Source organism: Siphateles boraxobius, unplaced genomic scaffold (assembly GCF_051911475.1).
Source record: "Siphateles boraxobius isolate OS27281-9 unplaced genomic scaffold, OSU_SipBor_1 130, whole genome shotgun sequence".
In the NCBI taxonomy this organism is placed as follows: domain Eukaryota; kingdom Metazoa; phylum Chordata; class Actinopteri; order Cypriniformes; family Leuciscidae; genus Siphateles; species Siphateles boraxobius.
In genome coordinates this window covers 22,747,547-22,761,665 of record NW_027508734.1, presented here as the reverse complement: position 1 = coordinate 22,761,665, position 14,119 = coordinate 22,747,547, and the positions used below count along the sequence as shown (strand labels likewise).

Sequence of the window (14,119 nt, the reverse complement as noted above, 5' to 3'; positions counted from 1 at the left end):
ATCCTTTTGGCCAAGTTCATCAATTGACAGGTGTTATTTTTTGCCACTGAGTTTTCTTCTCTGGTAACTAAAAACAAAAAGAAAACTAAACCACCACTACTACTGCTACTAATAATAATATAATATTGGCATGTTGTTCCTGTTAATCCCTTTAGTTTTCTTTAGTTACTAAATGCAAAATAGAACCGATTGTATGCACTGTAACAGTGTTATGATGCAATTACTACTATATATAGTATTACAATAATAGTAATAATAATAATTAAATAATATAAATAAAAACAAATGATACTTTTCTCTTCTTTTGGCAAGAATCTCTTCTTTTTTAACAGGATCAGCTTTGATCCTTTTCCAGTAGCGAGCTCCTTTTTCCTTATTTGATAAAGGCATCTGCAATTTTAGTAAAATTCGGTCAAAATGATGTAATAATATACTCATCACATTTCCTATTAATAAAATGTTATATTTATTTATTCCAGATATGTACAAATATGACCTACATACATTGCTGTCATTTGGTACAACCAGTAGGTCATTCGGTATAACCAAATTTTCGGTATTACCGAATGACAATATTTTCAAACAATGCTAACAGGCTGATATCTAGCTAGCTAGCAAGTTAGCTGGCTAGCTAGCTTGCAAAAAGACAATCAGACATTTTATATTTAGTACAAGTTTTTAAAATATAACAACATTTTCCATGTTTTATAGCGGTTGTACCGAATGACCTGATATTTCGGGACATGCTTATAAGCAAGTGAAAACATTAATTTTTCAAATGGTTAAGAGTGAGTTGCTTACTTTGCTTCACGGCCGTGTGGTCCGTTGCAGGTGTCTGAATGATATCACATCCTGTCACATGATATTGACCGCATGACTTTATCCAAAATGGTGCCTTTATATTGGTTACTCCGAATGACATCAATTAAAATTAATTTTTCATAACAAAGCAATGACTTCTACACATAATTTTAATACCATTTTGCACTATGTTGATATATAATGTTATAAAATCATGCCAGAATAAAAAATATATACATTTATTAGCTACATTTTAAGATATTTTAATCACAAATGAAATGGCTGTATTGGTCTTCGGACGGTTAAACCGAATGACCTTTTGACACTTCAAAATCTTTAAAATACCTTTATATGTAATAAAATATAATTAAAACCGTTTGGATTCAATAAAAGAGATCAAGTTGTACTATCTTACATACTTTGGATGTCATATCTTTGTTTTTTATTATTAAGGCCTTTGGATAAAAAAATTACCCATCACATCATTGACCCAGACACTCTCCTCTTTTTTAAAAACGTAGTAATGCTCTATTAATTGAATAACTAATCTTGTCAGGTATTTAAATGCCATGACAGGTTAAAGGATAATTAATGCATTAACCACATGAAACATTTTAATATTGAGGATGGCTGCTATTTTTGAATGAAAAGCGCTGTTCATTTGTTATGACATGAAGGTGAAGTTTTAGGAGCTGCAGTCAGTATTATAAAGAGCCAATTTAGGATGACAGCCACAATTGTGCATACAACTTTAAATCTATCAAGTAGACTACTGCTATTTAAATGATTAATGTCAGGACCTTGGATTTCAGCTCGGAATAAAAAGAGCATGACACAACACGTGTAACTAACTCCTCAACTAAAAGAAGACTAGACTATCAAGAGAGAAACTTAATAACAAAGGACAAGCACTCCTATCTTTAAAGCGAATCAGTTTATATAGTTTGGTTTACAAAAATGTCTGTATACAGTATGTCATTTTCTCCCAGTACAAACTAATGCATGACTCATTCAGTGAGAGCATACAACTAGATGTATTTACAGCGCAAGCAATCATACCAACAAAATAAACATGAAAACGTAACCAGTACTACTCACTACTGGTAGCCACTACGGTTGAAGAGGTAGCTTCCACAGTTAGACAATGCATCCCATTTTTGATTAGATGTGTCCTACAAAAATAATTTACAACAAACTGACATCTCTAAACCTCACACACACACACACACACACACACACACACACACACACACACACACACACACACACACACACACACACACACACACACACACACACACACACACACACACACACTTTGGAATTCTGTCAGTTCTAGTAGCTACGACCTGCAAGGCTTGTCAGTTGATGCCAGAGCTTATATGACTGGCAAAATGGCATCCACTTTGCAAACATAATAAGGAAGGTGTTGACATTTGGTATCTAAGGCAAACAAACACACATTTCCTTTTACTTGAATTCCTGAACATACATGGACAAAGGTATACAAGTAGAATTATGATGATGAAATGTTCTATATTCCTGAACACAAAGACATACTTTGGTCCCCTTGTCCATCCCACATGACATAGCTTAATGGCAACATCAACATCAATATATTATACAGCTGATCACACAAATTCTACTGTATGGATGGTAAGTGTAGAGGAAAAAAGGGTTTTCATAAGGACATGCTATGAATATTAAAGACCTTAGTACAAAGCATGTAACATCAGCTCTTGTGTAGGGCTTGCACAATATTCAAGATCAAGATATTTTCATTTATAAGATACGATTTTTATTTTATTGGGATTTAACAATATAGAAAATAAATGTTCTCAATTAAAGTTAATCTTTAAAAACTAATAATTTAATAACACTGTTAAATGTAATCTTAAGAAAATCTTAAACTTTTCATGTTACATTATGTCGTGATGCTTAAATTCAGTTGTAGAATGTAAAAAATAATTTTCACTTTTAGAGATTTATTTTTAATTTATTTTTAGACACAATAGTATAAATATTAATATATATTTATAGTTTATCAACCATAACATGACTAATGTGAAACCCATTTTTTTCACTACCAGTGTACAAAATACATATCAAAATTATCTAGTGACTTAATAGTAGAATAAAAAAAGTGTAATTTGCCATTCATTCATCAAAGCATTTCCATGTCTTAAAATAAATTATTAGAAACTTACTAGTGATTAAGGAAGCACTCTGGTCAAGACATCCAAAGGTCATTGTATAACAAATGAAATATGATTTCTTTTCATAAACAGTTAATAGAGCACTGGCATGACTGGATGACTCTTTTAGCTGAAGTAGAGGACTGCGATTTTAGGATCACTTTCATAAAAAAACAGGCAAGGAATGAATGCTTTTCAACATAACGGCCAACTTGTACTTACTCAGAAATGAGAGGGCATGAACACAAGACAGCATGAACATTACATTCTCATCAGCAAACTGGAACTCCAGTATGAGGAGGAACTTTGCTACATAGAAAGTCAGGCTTTATGATGACAACAAGGAATAAGAAAAAAGACAATCAACAATGGCACATATATCCCTGCTTTAAATCGAAAGGACAAACGTTTGAAAGAATAAAAGGGAAAATACATTTTTCTCTTCTAAAAATGCCCCAAGAAAATAAACAGACAAGTTCTACTCTTGCAAACTAATAGGCAGGCACTGGGAGATAAGATTACTGTGTCCATCCTACTGTCAATCACCCCTGGGTGCCAATGCAACTGAATTTGGCTGAGGGGGACAGGAAACAAGACATGTTGTTTGCTGACAACATTTGGCTCAGAGAGTCTTTCTGTATTGTCAGATTCCCTTTTCATGGATTTGGTCTATATTCACTCAAACACACACATACACACACACACACACACACACACACACACGCACACACACACACACACAAGTGTGTAAAGTGCTTCCGGTCTGTTTGTCTCAATGGCTCTGCAGCCATGTGTCCAGCCCCTCCCTGTTCTCTGTCCTTGCGGAGCAGGGACACTCCACACCATGGAGGATTCTGTGATGAAGTGAGTGTGTGAGTGCTCGGGGCAGTGAGCTCAGTCTGTCATGCGGGGGACGTTATAAGAGTAGTGTACTAAAGGGAGGCCGCGGCTCTGACAGAAACAAGCTCGGCCGCAAGCCTGAACCTGGTCCGAACTGTCTGACACAAACGAATCGCCCTCATCTCCATATTCTGACTGGGCGGAAAGCGTCCCGTTGTCGGGCCAGTACCCCTCTGAGCTCAGCCACTGAGATGCGTTCGCCATCAGGGCAGGGCAGCTGTGGGACTTCACTAAATGTCTGCAAGCTGAGGAAGAGGAGGAAGCAGAAGAGGAAGATGTCCTGATGTGGAGGGCAGGGTCACAGTGTTCGCACATTCCCCGAGTGTTGCTGTGCAACTTTGTGTACATTCCGCAATCGCTAGACAAGTCTTCACCGTCGTCAGATAGCGCAGAGCCTCCTGCTACCGTCCCTTTAGTGACAGCTTTACCAACCAGCCCGCCACAACCTCCGGCCCTCCCCCGTCCTCTAAGCCGAAGCCAGTCATATCTGAAGGAGGGACTGAAGCAGACGTACAGCACAGGGTTCAAGCAGGCAGAGAGGGGAAAGAATATGAGCGTCACGGATTTGGCCATCTCCGGTCCGCCCACTGCATTACTGGTCCCAGCCAGCAGGGGAGCGAATGAGAAAGCCGCCACAGGACAGAAGAAGATGCAGTTGGTGAAGATGAGCCAGGCAATATGTCTCACAGACCCAGCCTGCTCGGGGTCAGCCAACTGGGCACGACCCAGCCTGCAGTATAACCGCATATAGACAACCGCGCTCAGCAGGTACGCTAGTGTGTTCAATAGCACCAGTGCCACTGTGAACCCCAGACCTGGACCAGGACCTCCAGAGAAGGGCAGGCAGAGAGGAGAGCCCATGGCTGATTCATGATACAGACTGAGGCAGGCCGCCGCGATAGATACCAATCCCAACAGAAGTGCAGCGATACCAAACCTTCTTCGTCGTTCCCTTCTTTCGCTACTGGACCTCAGAGCTCCTGCCTTCCCCATCAGAGCCCTCACAGCAAAGCAACGCTCCACCGCAGCTAACGCCAGCAGCAGGACAGCCAACTCGGAGGAAAACACAGCAAGGAAGCCCACCACCTGACATCCGGCACCTGTTTCCCACCACACGCCATACTCTGCAAATGAGCCCCAGGTGACAGCGTCTAGGAGTGTCAATGCTGCCACGTAGACCCCTGTCAGCAGGTTAGCGGAGGCCAGGAGAGCCACCAGGAGTCGGGATGGGGAGAGAGGAGAGGTGCGTGGGGAGACGGTGGCTGCAAGCACCAGGCAGTTGAAGAGGAGCGCCACCAGGCAGATGAACCACACGGTCAATCGGATCATCCAGCTTCCCAACAAGTGTTCACAAGGTTTAAATGCCCCTGAAAGATGGAAGTGCATAAGAGGTTAACTCAATATTTTATGTAAAAAAGAAAAGAAAGATCCAGCAAAGATCCAGCATTTATTTGATCAAAAATACAGTAAAACATTTTATATTGTGAAAAATTATTACAATCTACAATAACTTTATTTTTTTCTTAAAATGTAATTTCATCCCTATTGATGGCAAAGCTGAATTGTCAGCAACATTACTCCAGTCTTCACTGTCACATGATTCTTGAGAAATCATTCAAATATGCTGATTTGGAGCTCCTTACTGACCCCCCTTACTAACTTTTGAACGTTAGTGTACAGTACATAATAGGGATGGACTTAAATAGTTTTTTATTAAATATAAAACAAAACCGCCAATATTGTACAGATGTTTTGTGCGTCCCATAGTAAATATGTGATATGGTCGTACTAATTTTGTGAGTATCTTGTAACATTAGACTACCAAGAGTTCTCTGGCTGTAGCAAAAGGAGAGAAAAAGAGACTTCTTTGTATTTACCTGGTGAGGGTGAGCAGTGCATGACAAGAGGAATCCTTTCCATCTCGTCCTCACCACCTAACAAATACATTTATAAGCATGTCAACTATGAGAAACATAATACCACACATAAACACAGCCAGACCACCTCATTCAATCACATGTGGCCACATACAACAGAAGCGGCTGAGCTTAACAACATTATACTATATGCCAAAAAGTCATACCAAATGCATTTCTCTGCTCGTCATCCTCAGCTGGGTTAACTGCACTGTCACAAGTCACAAAAGCACAACACTGGTAGGCATAGGGAACCGTAATGGACCTTTGGGGACAAAGAGAGAGAAAGAGAGAGAGAGAGAGAGAGAGAGAGAGAGAGAGAGAGAGAGAGAGAGAGAGAGAGAGAGAGAGAGAGAGAGAGAGAGAGAGAGAGAGAGAGAGAGAGAGAGAGAGAGAGAGAGAGAAACTGTTTAAGAAGACATCAAGAGTTACTTAATTATCAGGGTTTTGATCAAGGTCTCTGAAATTTTTTAGTACACTGAGTGTGATTACAGAGAACGGGGGAAGGTAAGGACGTCACATCATTATTCATATAAACTGAACTGGGACACAAGAGCAACCTTAATGACCTGTAATCAGTCACAAGCTCATGAGTAAGGCTGTGAAGAGCTCTACCTGAGTTTAGGCAGACTTTTAGACATTAGACCGTTCCTCAGTTCCACATTTCCAGTCAGTTTAAGCTGGTTGAGTGCACCCAGTCCTGCGGTAGGCACACTAGCTAGGGAGTTCAGGCTGAGATCCCTAATGGCATGATGGAAAAACGGCAATTATATTCATGTACGTACACACACACACACACACACACACACACACACACACACACACACACACACACACACACACACACACACACACACACACACACACACACACACACACACACACACACACACACACACACACACACGCACGCACGCACACACGCACGCACACACGCACACACGCACACACACGAAAGCCCCGTGTGGCTTGGTTGTTTAATCAGAGGCAGAAACTGCATCAAAGTACTTTTAATATCTAATTAAAGAGCAATATATGATCAATTAAATCATGACAATTATATTTTCAATTTCCACTGAAATACAATGAATGTGAATAATTATGAGAGCATAGACTTTGATTAAACACTCACAGGTTGGTGAGAGCGCTGAGAGAAAGGAAAGCATCTCTGTGGATGAACTTGATCCGGTTTCTGCTCAGGTCTCTGTAGAGCAGTGAGAAAACAAACAGATACACAAGCTACACATATACAGATGGCTCTGGGTAAAGATTCAGATTTCAGAAATTGTGATTAGTGAACTGCTATTCACTTGATTGAAATAAAGTCATAAGCTGGTCATTTTACACTCATGTGTTGCTAGGTGTGCATTAAAGCTCTCTTAACCATGGTACAAATTATTGTAATGTATGGCTTCTCGTAACTTATTGCTTTTGTAAAACAACAATAAAATATACACCACAGCTTGTCGATCACTCCCCTTTTTCACAGACATTGAGCTGGAAAGTTTGTTGTTTGGTCAGCAATTATCAGGGTTCAAGCGTTTTAAAGCCTTTAAGCACATGCGTAAAAATATATTGTGTTTTATTTAGCAAGCATGTAACCACTTAAATCATAGAAGGAAAAGGCTATTTACAGCCTATACAGGCAATTTACCATAGGAAATATATGGTATTTCTCTGTAAAAGTTTACATGCTACCTTAGAATCACATGGCACATATGCTCACCTAAGCACATATTCCTATTCCTAACTGACAATTTTTCAGTTAGGAATTGTAATATACGCATAGGAAATATACATAGCGTTTTTCACCTTTATAACAGTTAAAGTGCCATCTATGGCATAGAATTGACGCATGTGCACACCCAATTTCGTGAAGTTCTACGCAAATCAGGCAGAAAGAGGGCCATTTCATGGGATTTGGCATATAAATGCAGCATTTTTACACCTTTTTAACAGTTATAGCCCCACCATGGGCCGATCTCCATAAAGGTTTGCATGCTTCTTTAGAATCGTGTGCCACATGTGTTCCCCCTAATGATGCGAAGTTCTGAGCTTTCACCTAGGCTTTTGGGTTGGCAACTTTCTAAATGACCCAGCTATAGCTATCCAAAGGCCAAAGTAAAACTTTTTTTTTTATTATTGACCTAGAGAGTCCAGAGAATTGTGACGCAGGAGTTTTAGGAAGGTTGAGCCAAAAACCTAGGACTAATTAGACAAAGTTGTTTTTTAAAATAATCTCCCATATTTAACAAATTATTCGATTGACAGTGACGGTCCTAGATGCAAAGTTTCTAAGGATGAGTTCTATCACGTGGCATGAACGTCGTGGGCATGTGCGAAAAATCTTGCGTGTTACAATCCTTTACTCACGTGAAAAACGCGAAGGCTCCTCCCACTTCTAACGTTTTAGCGGCCCTTAGAGATAATTCTTTTGATAATAGACAATCAGACTCCAGAGAATCTTGCTGCACTGGTTTGGTTCCGATCGGGCCAAAAACCTAGGACTACCTCAGAAAAGTAGGTTTAAAAAAAATAAAATCAAAAATACCTGAAAATTTCGCCAGAGTGACGATTGAATTCGAGTCATGCATTTTGTCCACCTTGAGTCAAGGATTCCAACGATATAAGACACTACGCCTAACGGTTTAGGAGTTTTGAGCGATTTCATACTTTTCACTGCTGTTTCAGGTCTCTCTGTTGTATCACTCCACAGTCTCTTTCTTCTCACATAATGAAATCTTCCAACGAATTCAAATCAATATTTCATGTCCATTTATTTATTTATGAGGTAGGTAGCTGTGTAATATGTGTAATAATGTAGGATAATCTAATACAAGAGTGATCACCCTCTCATGGATTGTTTTGTGAGAATGACCTGCTCATTATACATTAACATTTGCATATACACACATTTATGGCACAGTAATTGTTATTACTTACAGCACTCTAAGGCTAGTCATCCCCTGGAAAGTTCCTCTGTCTATCTGATGGATTTGGTTGTGCTGTAGACTTCTGCATGACACATAATAATAAAAAAAAAATATTCATAAACATAATTCAAATGTCAGTACTGAACATTGTCTAAACAGTAGAAAAACGTAGCACGATTACGGAACTTACATGTCCTGCAGTCTAACACAGCCCTGAAAGGATGGCAGGTCTCCAATGTCATTATAGGAAAGATCTCTGTCAGAACATACACACAAATGTTGAGACACTGAGCTTGTGAGGAATGGAAATGTTTTGATGAAGTTTAGACAGGAACTAAAGGATGTGTGATGTGTTACAGCAGTTGGGCTGGGAGCAGGCCTGCCTCTGGCTCGCTCTCCTCCGGGAGGTCATTAGACATCACTTTAAAACATCCCCCTGCAGCTGTGCCTCTGACAGGCCACTGCGTACGCGCCTGTGAGGTGGATGACGCTTGGCTGATGCACACTTCGCTTGTGCGCGATGGAGTGTGTCTGTGTGTAATTGAGGGGAGTGTCCGTTATGACTGACATGCTGAGCATATGTTAGTATCTTAAATGACAGCACCGGCTTGAAGGCTTTTCCATGACCGTGTATGAGTGTTTTGAGTGACGGCTAACCTTTGCGTGTAAAGGGGCCTGTGACTGATTATTAATTACTGAGCCCTCAAGGCTGTAACCGGCACATCACTGGGCGCTCATGGACATCTGACTGACACGTGTTACAAACTGTTATGAGTAGTATGTCACTGCTTAAAACATGCTTATGTGTGCGGTAGCATATTAGTTTATGGTTACAAAGTGTAATTTAGTGCTATTATCCTTTTGTGTGTCTCTGATGTGTTATGCTGTTGTGTCAGCAGTATGAGTGCACTGAATTATGAACCGTGCTCATGCATCGTGTTTGTCTTACAGTGTTCGGAGCACAGTCAGATCTTCACACAGGTCTGCTGGGATGCTTTTGATTTTAGTTCCTGTTAAAGTCCTGAACAACACAAGAGACATTAAATGTGAATTGTGTTTTTGATTCATTTATACTGTAGTTGTTTAAACTTTAAAGGCTTGTCATTTAATATTTTTTGTAATTTATTGTCATTTCAGGCTGTGCTGTATGACATTTCCATACTAGGAAACCATACATAAATGTTTTGCAGTTTATTTTATTTGAACTGACAATGTTCTTTGTGTATTTTATCCAGTGTAAAATAAACTCACAGGCTTTCTAGATTTATTGTTCCAGTCAGGCTGGGGAAATCCTGCATCATACTGGCACCACGCAGCATTCTGAAATATATAACAAATTCAAGAAATTAAAACTCTGTGATCATCAGTTAGTTAGAAAAGCTTTATCCTATTCAAGCACCAAAATTGAAGAAAAAAGCATTATTAAAGTATCATATACAGGCCATTATATAGAAAAGTGTATTTCGGAAAACAGCAACTCCTAAACATCAATTGTGTTTTATGGAAGATACAAAGTACTATACTGGTTTGGAACAAATACATTAAAATTTTTGGGGTGAATGATTCTTATAAAGTTGAACAAATAGAAAGAAACATAAAAGCAAGTAAACACTTTAGTATTCAGGTGAGTCATTCAAACGGACACCTGCCAGTTACACACTAATATGTTAATTGTGAGTGTCATTAATTCAGTTCAAGAACAATGATTGAATAATGATTCTGCTTACAGAGAGTGCAGGTCTGACAGGTTCTGGAAAGCAGTAGTTCCCACGAAGGAGAGAGGGTTGTCAAAAAGATGGCTGAAGACATAATGGATGTTTATAGCCACAAAAAAAAAATGAATCACAACAATATTTCAGTGAGACAGTGTGTGTGTGTGTGTGTGTGTGTGTGTGTGTGTGTGTGTGTGTGTGTGTGTGTGTTCCATAACAGTTGGATCAGCGTTTGCTTACATTGTGCGTAGCAGGGGATTCCTACTGAAGGCTCCCTCAGGGATGGATGCAATGCTGTTGCTATGAAATCCACTGGCAAACAGGGAAAAATTAAAATCTTTAAGCTAAAAATCTCTAAGAAGCTCTGTGAGATGAGCACTCTGAAACATCCTCCCTCAGGATTCAGACCTGCTACATTACTAATCACAGCTCAATATTATGAAGCACTTCTTATTCTTAACACTAGATGGCAGCTTGACACAAGTAATTTTTTTTAAAGCTCTCTGGATTTCTAAACACAATGGTGATCAAGGTGAACAAACCTACACCTGTTTGCAACCCTTGATTTTGAATGCATTATTAAACTATTCTAATATTCCTTGATTTTAAAAAGGCCTAAAAAATATATATATATATATATATATATATATATATATAAATAAATAAAATATTATATATACAAAAATATATATATATATATAAATAAAAAATGCTGAAAGAAGCACCTGAAACTTCAAAACAATTAGATTTTTTCCTCTCTGAAAAAGATGTTCAGAAATCTCCATTTTCTAACAACACTCTGATCTGGTACACAAACCATCTATATGAAAAACTAACTTCAAAACAAGTGGCTGAGAGGAACTATTAGAATGACTGTAAATTATTGTTTGAATGTTGAATGTGTTTGTAGATACGCACAGTTCTTTCAGCTTGGGCAGTGTTTGAATGGCCTCTGGGAAGGTCTTCAGATTGTTGAAGTTTAGATCCCTAAAAGGAGACAGGGCAGATGAAAGTTTTCATATTAGAAGAACCTCCCTTGTATGAACGAAACACTAAAGCGAAACCACTACCATCACTAATATAGAGGAAACTCTTTGTTCTTTATACTGCACATTTAATAAAGCATTATAATATGGGCCATCTCCGTTTCAGCTCTACGTTTAAAGACAGCCCTAACTAAAGATAATTTTTTGCCAAACAACAAAAAAGGAAAAATCTGAAAGAAGGAGAAAACAAAATATCTGTTGAGAGAAATCAACTCTGCTGTTTACAGAGGCCAGTCAGGACAGCCGGTCTGCTGATTTCTTCAGTGTGTTATTGTTTATCTCAGCTGCCACACGATTCAACCTGGCATGATAATTCGTCTCTACCCCCTAATGCCCCTGTCTGGTGTCCCACTCTCCTCCCCAGGGGCACAGGACATTGGCGTGTCCTCATCCTGTCCTAATTATGGCCAGAATAAGTAAATAAAGCAGAGTCAGCGATGGCTATCTGCCTTCCCCTTCCCCTCGCCTCTTCCTCCCTGACGCAGTGGATGCTTGCTAAACGAACTGTGGTAAGTGGAGAGAGAGAACGGAGGCAATAAGGTAGAGCCGAAGGTCCTAAAAGACTCTTTTGTCCTTTATCAGTATACTGTAAATCCTGATCAACTCAATTCAAGCGAAGAAGACAGCACACTTACTGCATCTGCATCATTTTAAAATGAGCTATTGCATTTTACTCTAAATCTTTCAGAAAAATAACTGGCAAAGTTTGAGTGTCAAAGAGGCATACACCTCTGCAAATCCAAATGTTATATTGACACTTGCAGGTTCACATGCTGTCATATAATGTCATTTATTACATACTTCTCATTCAAAATGAAAAACATTACGTATCGTTTCAGGCTTAAGGTTAGGGACCTCGGTTCAATGGATTACTCAACCTTTGTCTCTGCTCACATACCAGTGAAGTACTTCATGTCTAGTATGTTCTCTACTACACTGCATACTGTTATTCAAATAAATGCCAGAGAGCTCCCGACGTTCTCTGCAAGCCTGAGTCTTGCAGAAGAGGGCAGCAGATACATATACTAAACACTGCACAGAGTAACTACACTTGAGCCCACATACAATCTCTTGTAAAAAGTAAGTACCGGTAGTATGATGCTATTGATGACAGACCCACTCTAGCAGATTACAATCTCTTTAATGACAGGAAGTGTGATTACATGTATAAGTGAAGGGGAACTCACAATGTCTCCAGGTTGTCCAACCCATTAAAGCATTTTTTTCCAATTTCCTGAATCCGATTATTGTGTAGATGCCTGAACGACACGGACAAACAATATTTTAGAAGCAACACTTGTATATTAATTTACACACAATCATTTTAATTCGGGTTTCTAGATGATGCCAATAGGCTGATAATTATTTTGATGGTATGATGATAAATGTCAGAAATAAAAATTTTATATTTTGTGTAAATTCATTAAAAATAAAATACTCAAAAATAAAACCAATTATTGTAAATGTTAAAAGTGAATTTAGGCAAACATTCACTTTTTAAATTTACCCAAATGTTGATGACTTGTGTGATCGATGCAAAGGTGACAAGGGAGACTTTTTTCATATGTTTTGGGCTTGTCAAAAGCTGAGTGACTATTGGACATTCATATTTAAAACATTAAATGAGGCCTTTAGCTTGGATACAAAACCCAGTGTTGAAGTTGCTATTTTTGGAGTACCAGAACATGGAGTGTTATTGACAAATAAAGTAAAAAATGTTATTGCTTTTGCCACCTTATTAGCGAGAAGAAGAATATCATTGGAGTGGAAATCAACAAACCCGCCTAAAGCCTCAATGTGGTTATGCGATCTAGTATCATACTTAAAATTAGAGAAAATTAAATATTTAATGAAAGGATCTGTCGGAAATTTTTATAAGACTTGGCAACCCATGATTACATATTTTGAGAAGACGAAGACTCTCCCACTTATTGATCAATGTTAAATATGATCACCAAATGTGGTTTTGTTTTATAATTATGTACAGACCATGAATATGTCAGACATTTTATTATTGGCTATGTATGCATGCATGTAGGGATGGCCCGATACCATTTTTTTTCAAACCGATACGAGTACGAGTATTTACATTTGTGTACTTGCCGATATCGAGTACCGATACCGATATTTCTACCGCAAAAGTAACTATAGGCTCCCAGAAAAGAAGACAGAAGACTATTTTAGAACACAGGTTAGAAGACTGTTTTTATTTTCTTCTCTGCTTGTTTTAACAAGTCTAAAAATAAATAATAATGAGTAAAATAAATAAATAAATAAATAAAATTAATTTAACATAAAAGCAAGCAGTTACTGCGTGCATGGTCTGACATTACTGAATGCGCCCAAAGTGCGCTCCCTTAATAGTCTAATTCCTAAAAAGCTGACAGTTCATCGCGATCTCACACATCTGTTATTATCAATGAAGCTGACTGCACAATGAATCTTTCATAATATCCACACTTTGTTTGTTATAATTAGAGGATTTGCCAGCATACAGAATTCAGCACTGAACAAAAAAGTTTTGAGCAGTGAGGGGAGTCTATCTTAAATGCTTCTGATTAGCCATTGCGTTCAAGAAATCAACACACATGTCTGTGATTGGCTACATCGCTCAAC

The 14,119-nt window shown here is 38.6% G+C and overlaps 2 protein-coding genes across 2 annotated transcripts in view; one reads left to right on the top strand and one right to left on the bottom strand.

Annotated features, from left to right (window-relative positions):
• kcna4 (potassium voltage-gated channel, shaker-related subfamily, member 4) overlaps positions 1 to 14,119 on the top strand; it is a 134,574-nt gene that overhangs the window by 69,678 nt on the left and 50,777 nt on the right. The window lies entirely within an intron of this gene.
• Positions 1,721 to 14,119, bottom strand: part of lgr4 (leucine-rich repeat containing G protein-coupled receptor 4) — a 73,272-nt gene continuing 60,873 nt past the window's right edge. Inside the window, exons 7-19 of the mRNA XM_077228664.1 lie at positions 12,691 to 12,762; positions 11,376 to 11,444; positions 10,698 to 10,769; positions 10,473 to 10,544; positions 9,997 to 10,065; positions 9,695 to 9,766; positions 8,936 to 9,001; positions 8,756 to 8,827; positions 6,945 to 7,016; positions 6,428 to 6,553; positions 5,980 to 6,077; positions 5,774 to 5,830; positions 1,721 to 5,263 (exon numbers count right to left, since the gene is read on the bottom strand). Coding sequence (XP_077084779.1) covers positions 3,891 to 5,263; positions 5,774 to 5,830; positions 5,980 to 6,077; positions 6,428 to 6,553; positions 6,945 to 7,016; positions 8,756 to 8,827; positions 8,936 to 9,001; positions 9,695 to 9,766; positions 9,997 to 10,065; positions 10,473 to 10,544; positions 10,698 to 10,769; positions 11,376 to 11,444; positions 12,691 to 12,762 — 2,290 coding nt within the window. The 3' untranslated portion in view covers positions 1,721 to 3,890. The remainder of the gene's footprint in view (positions 5,264 to 5,773; positions 5,831 to 5,979; positions 6,078 to 6,427; positions 6,554 to 6,944; positions 7,017 to 8,755; positions 8,828 to 8,935; positions 9,002 to 9,694; positions 9,767 to 9,996; positions 10,066 to 10,472; positions 10,545 to 10,697; positions 10,770 to 11,375; positions 11,445 to 12,690; positions 12,763 to 14,119) is intronic.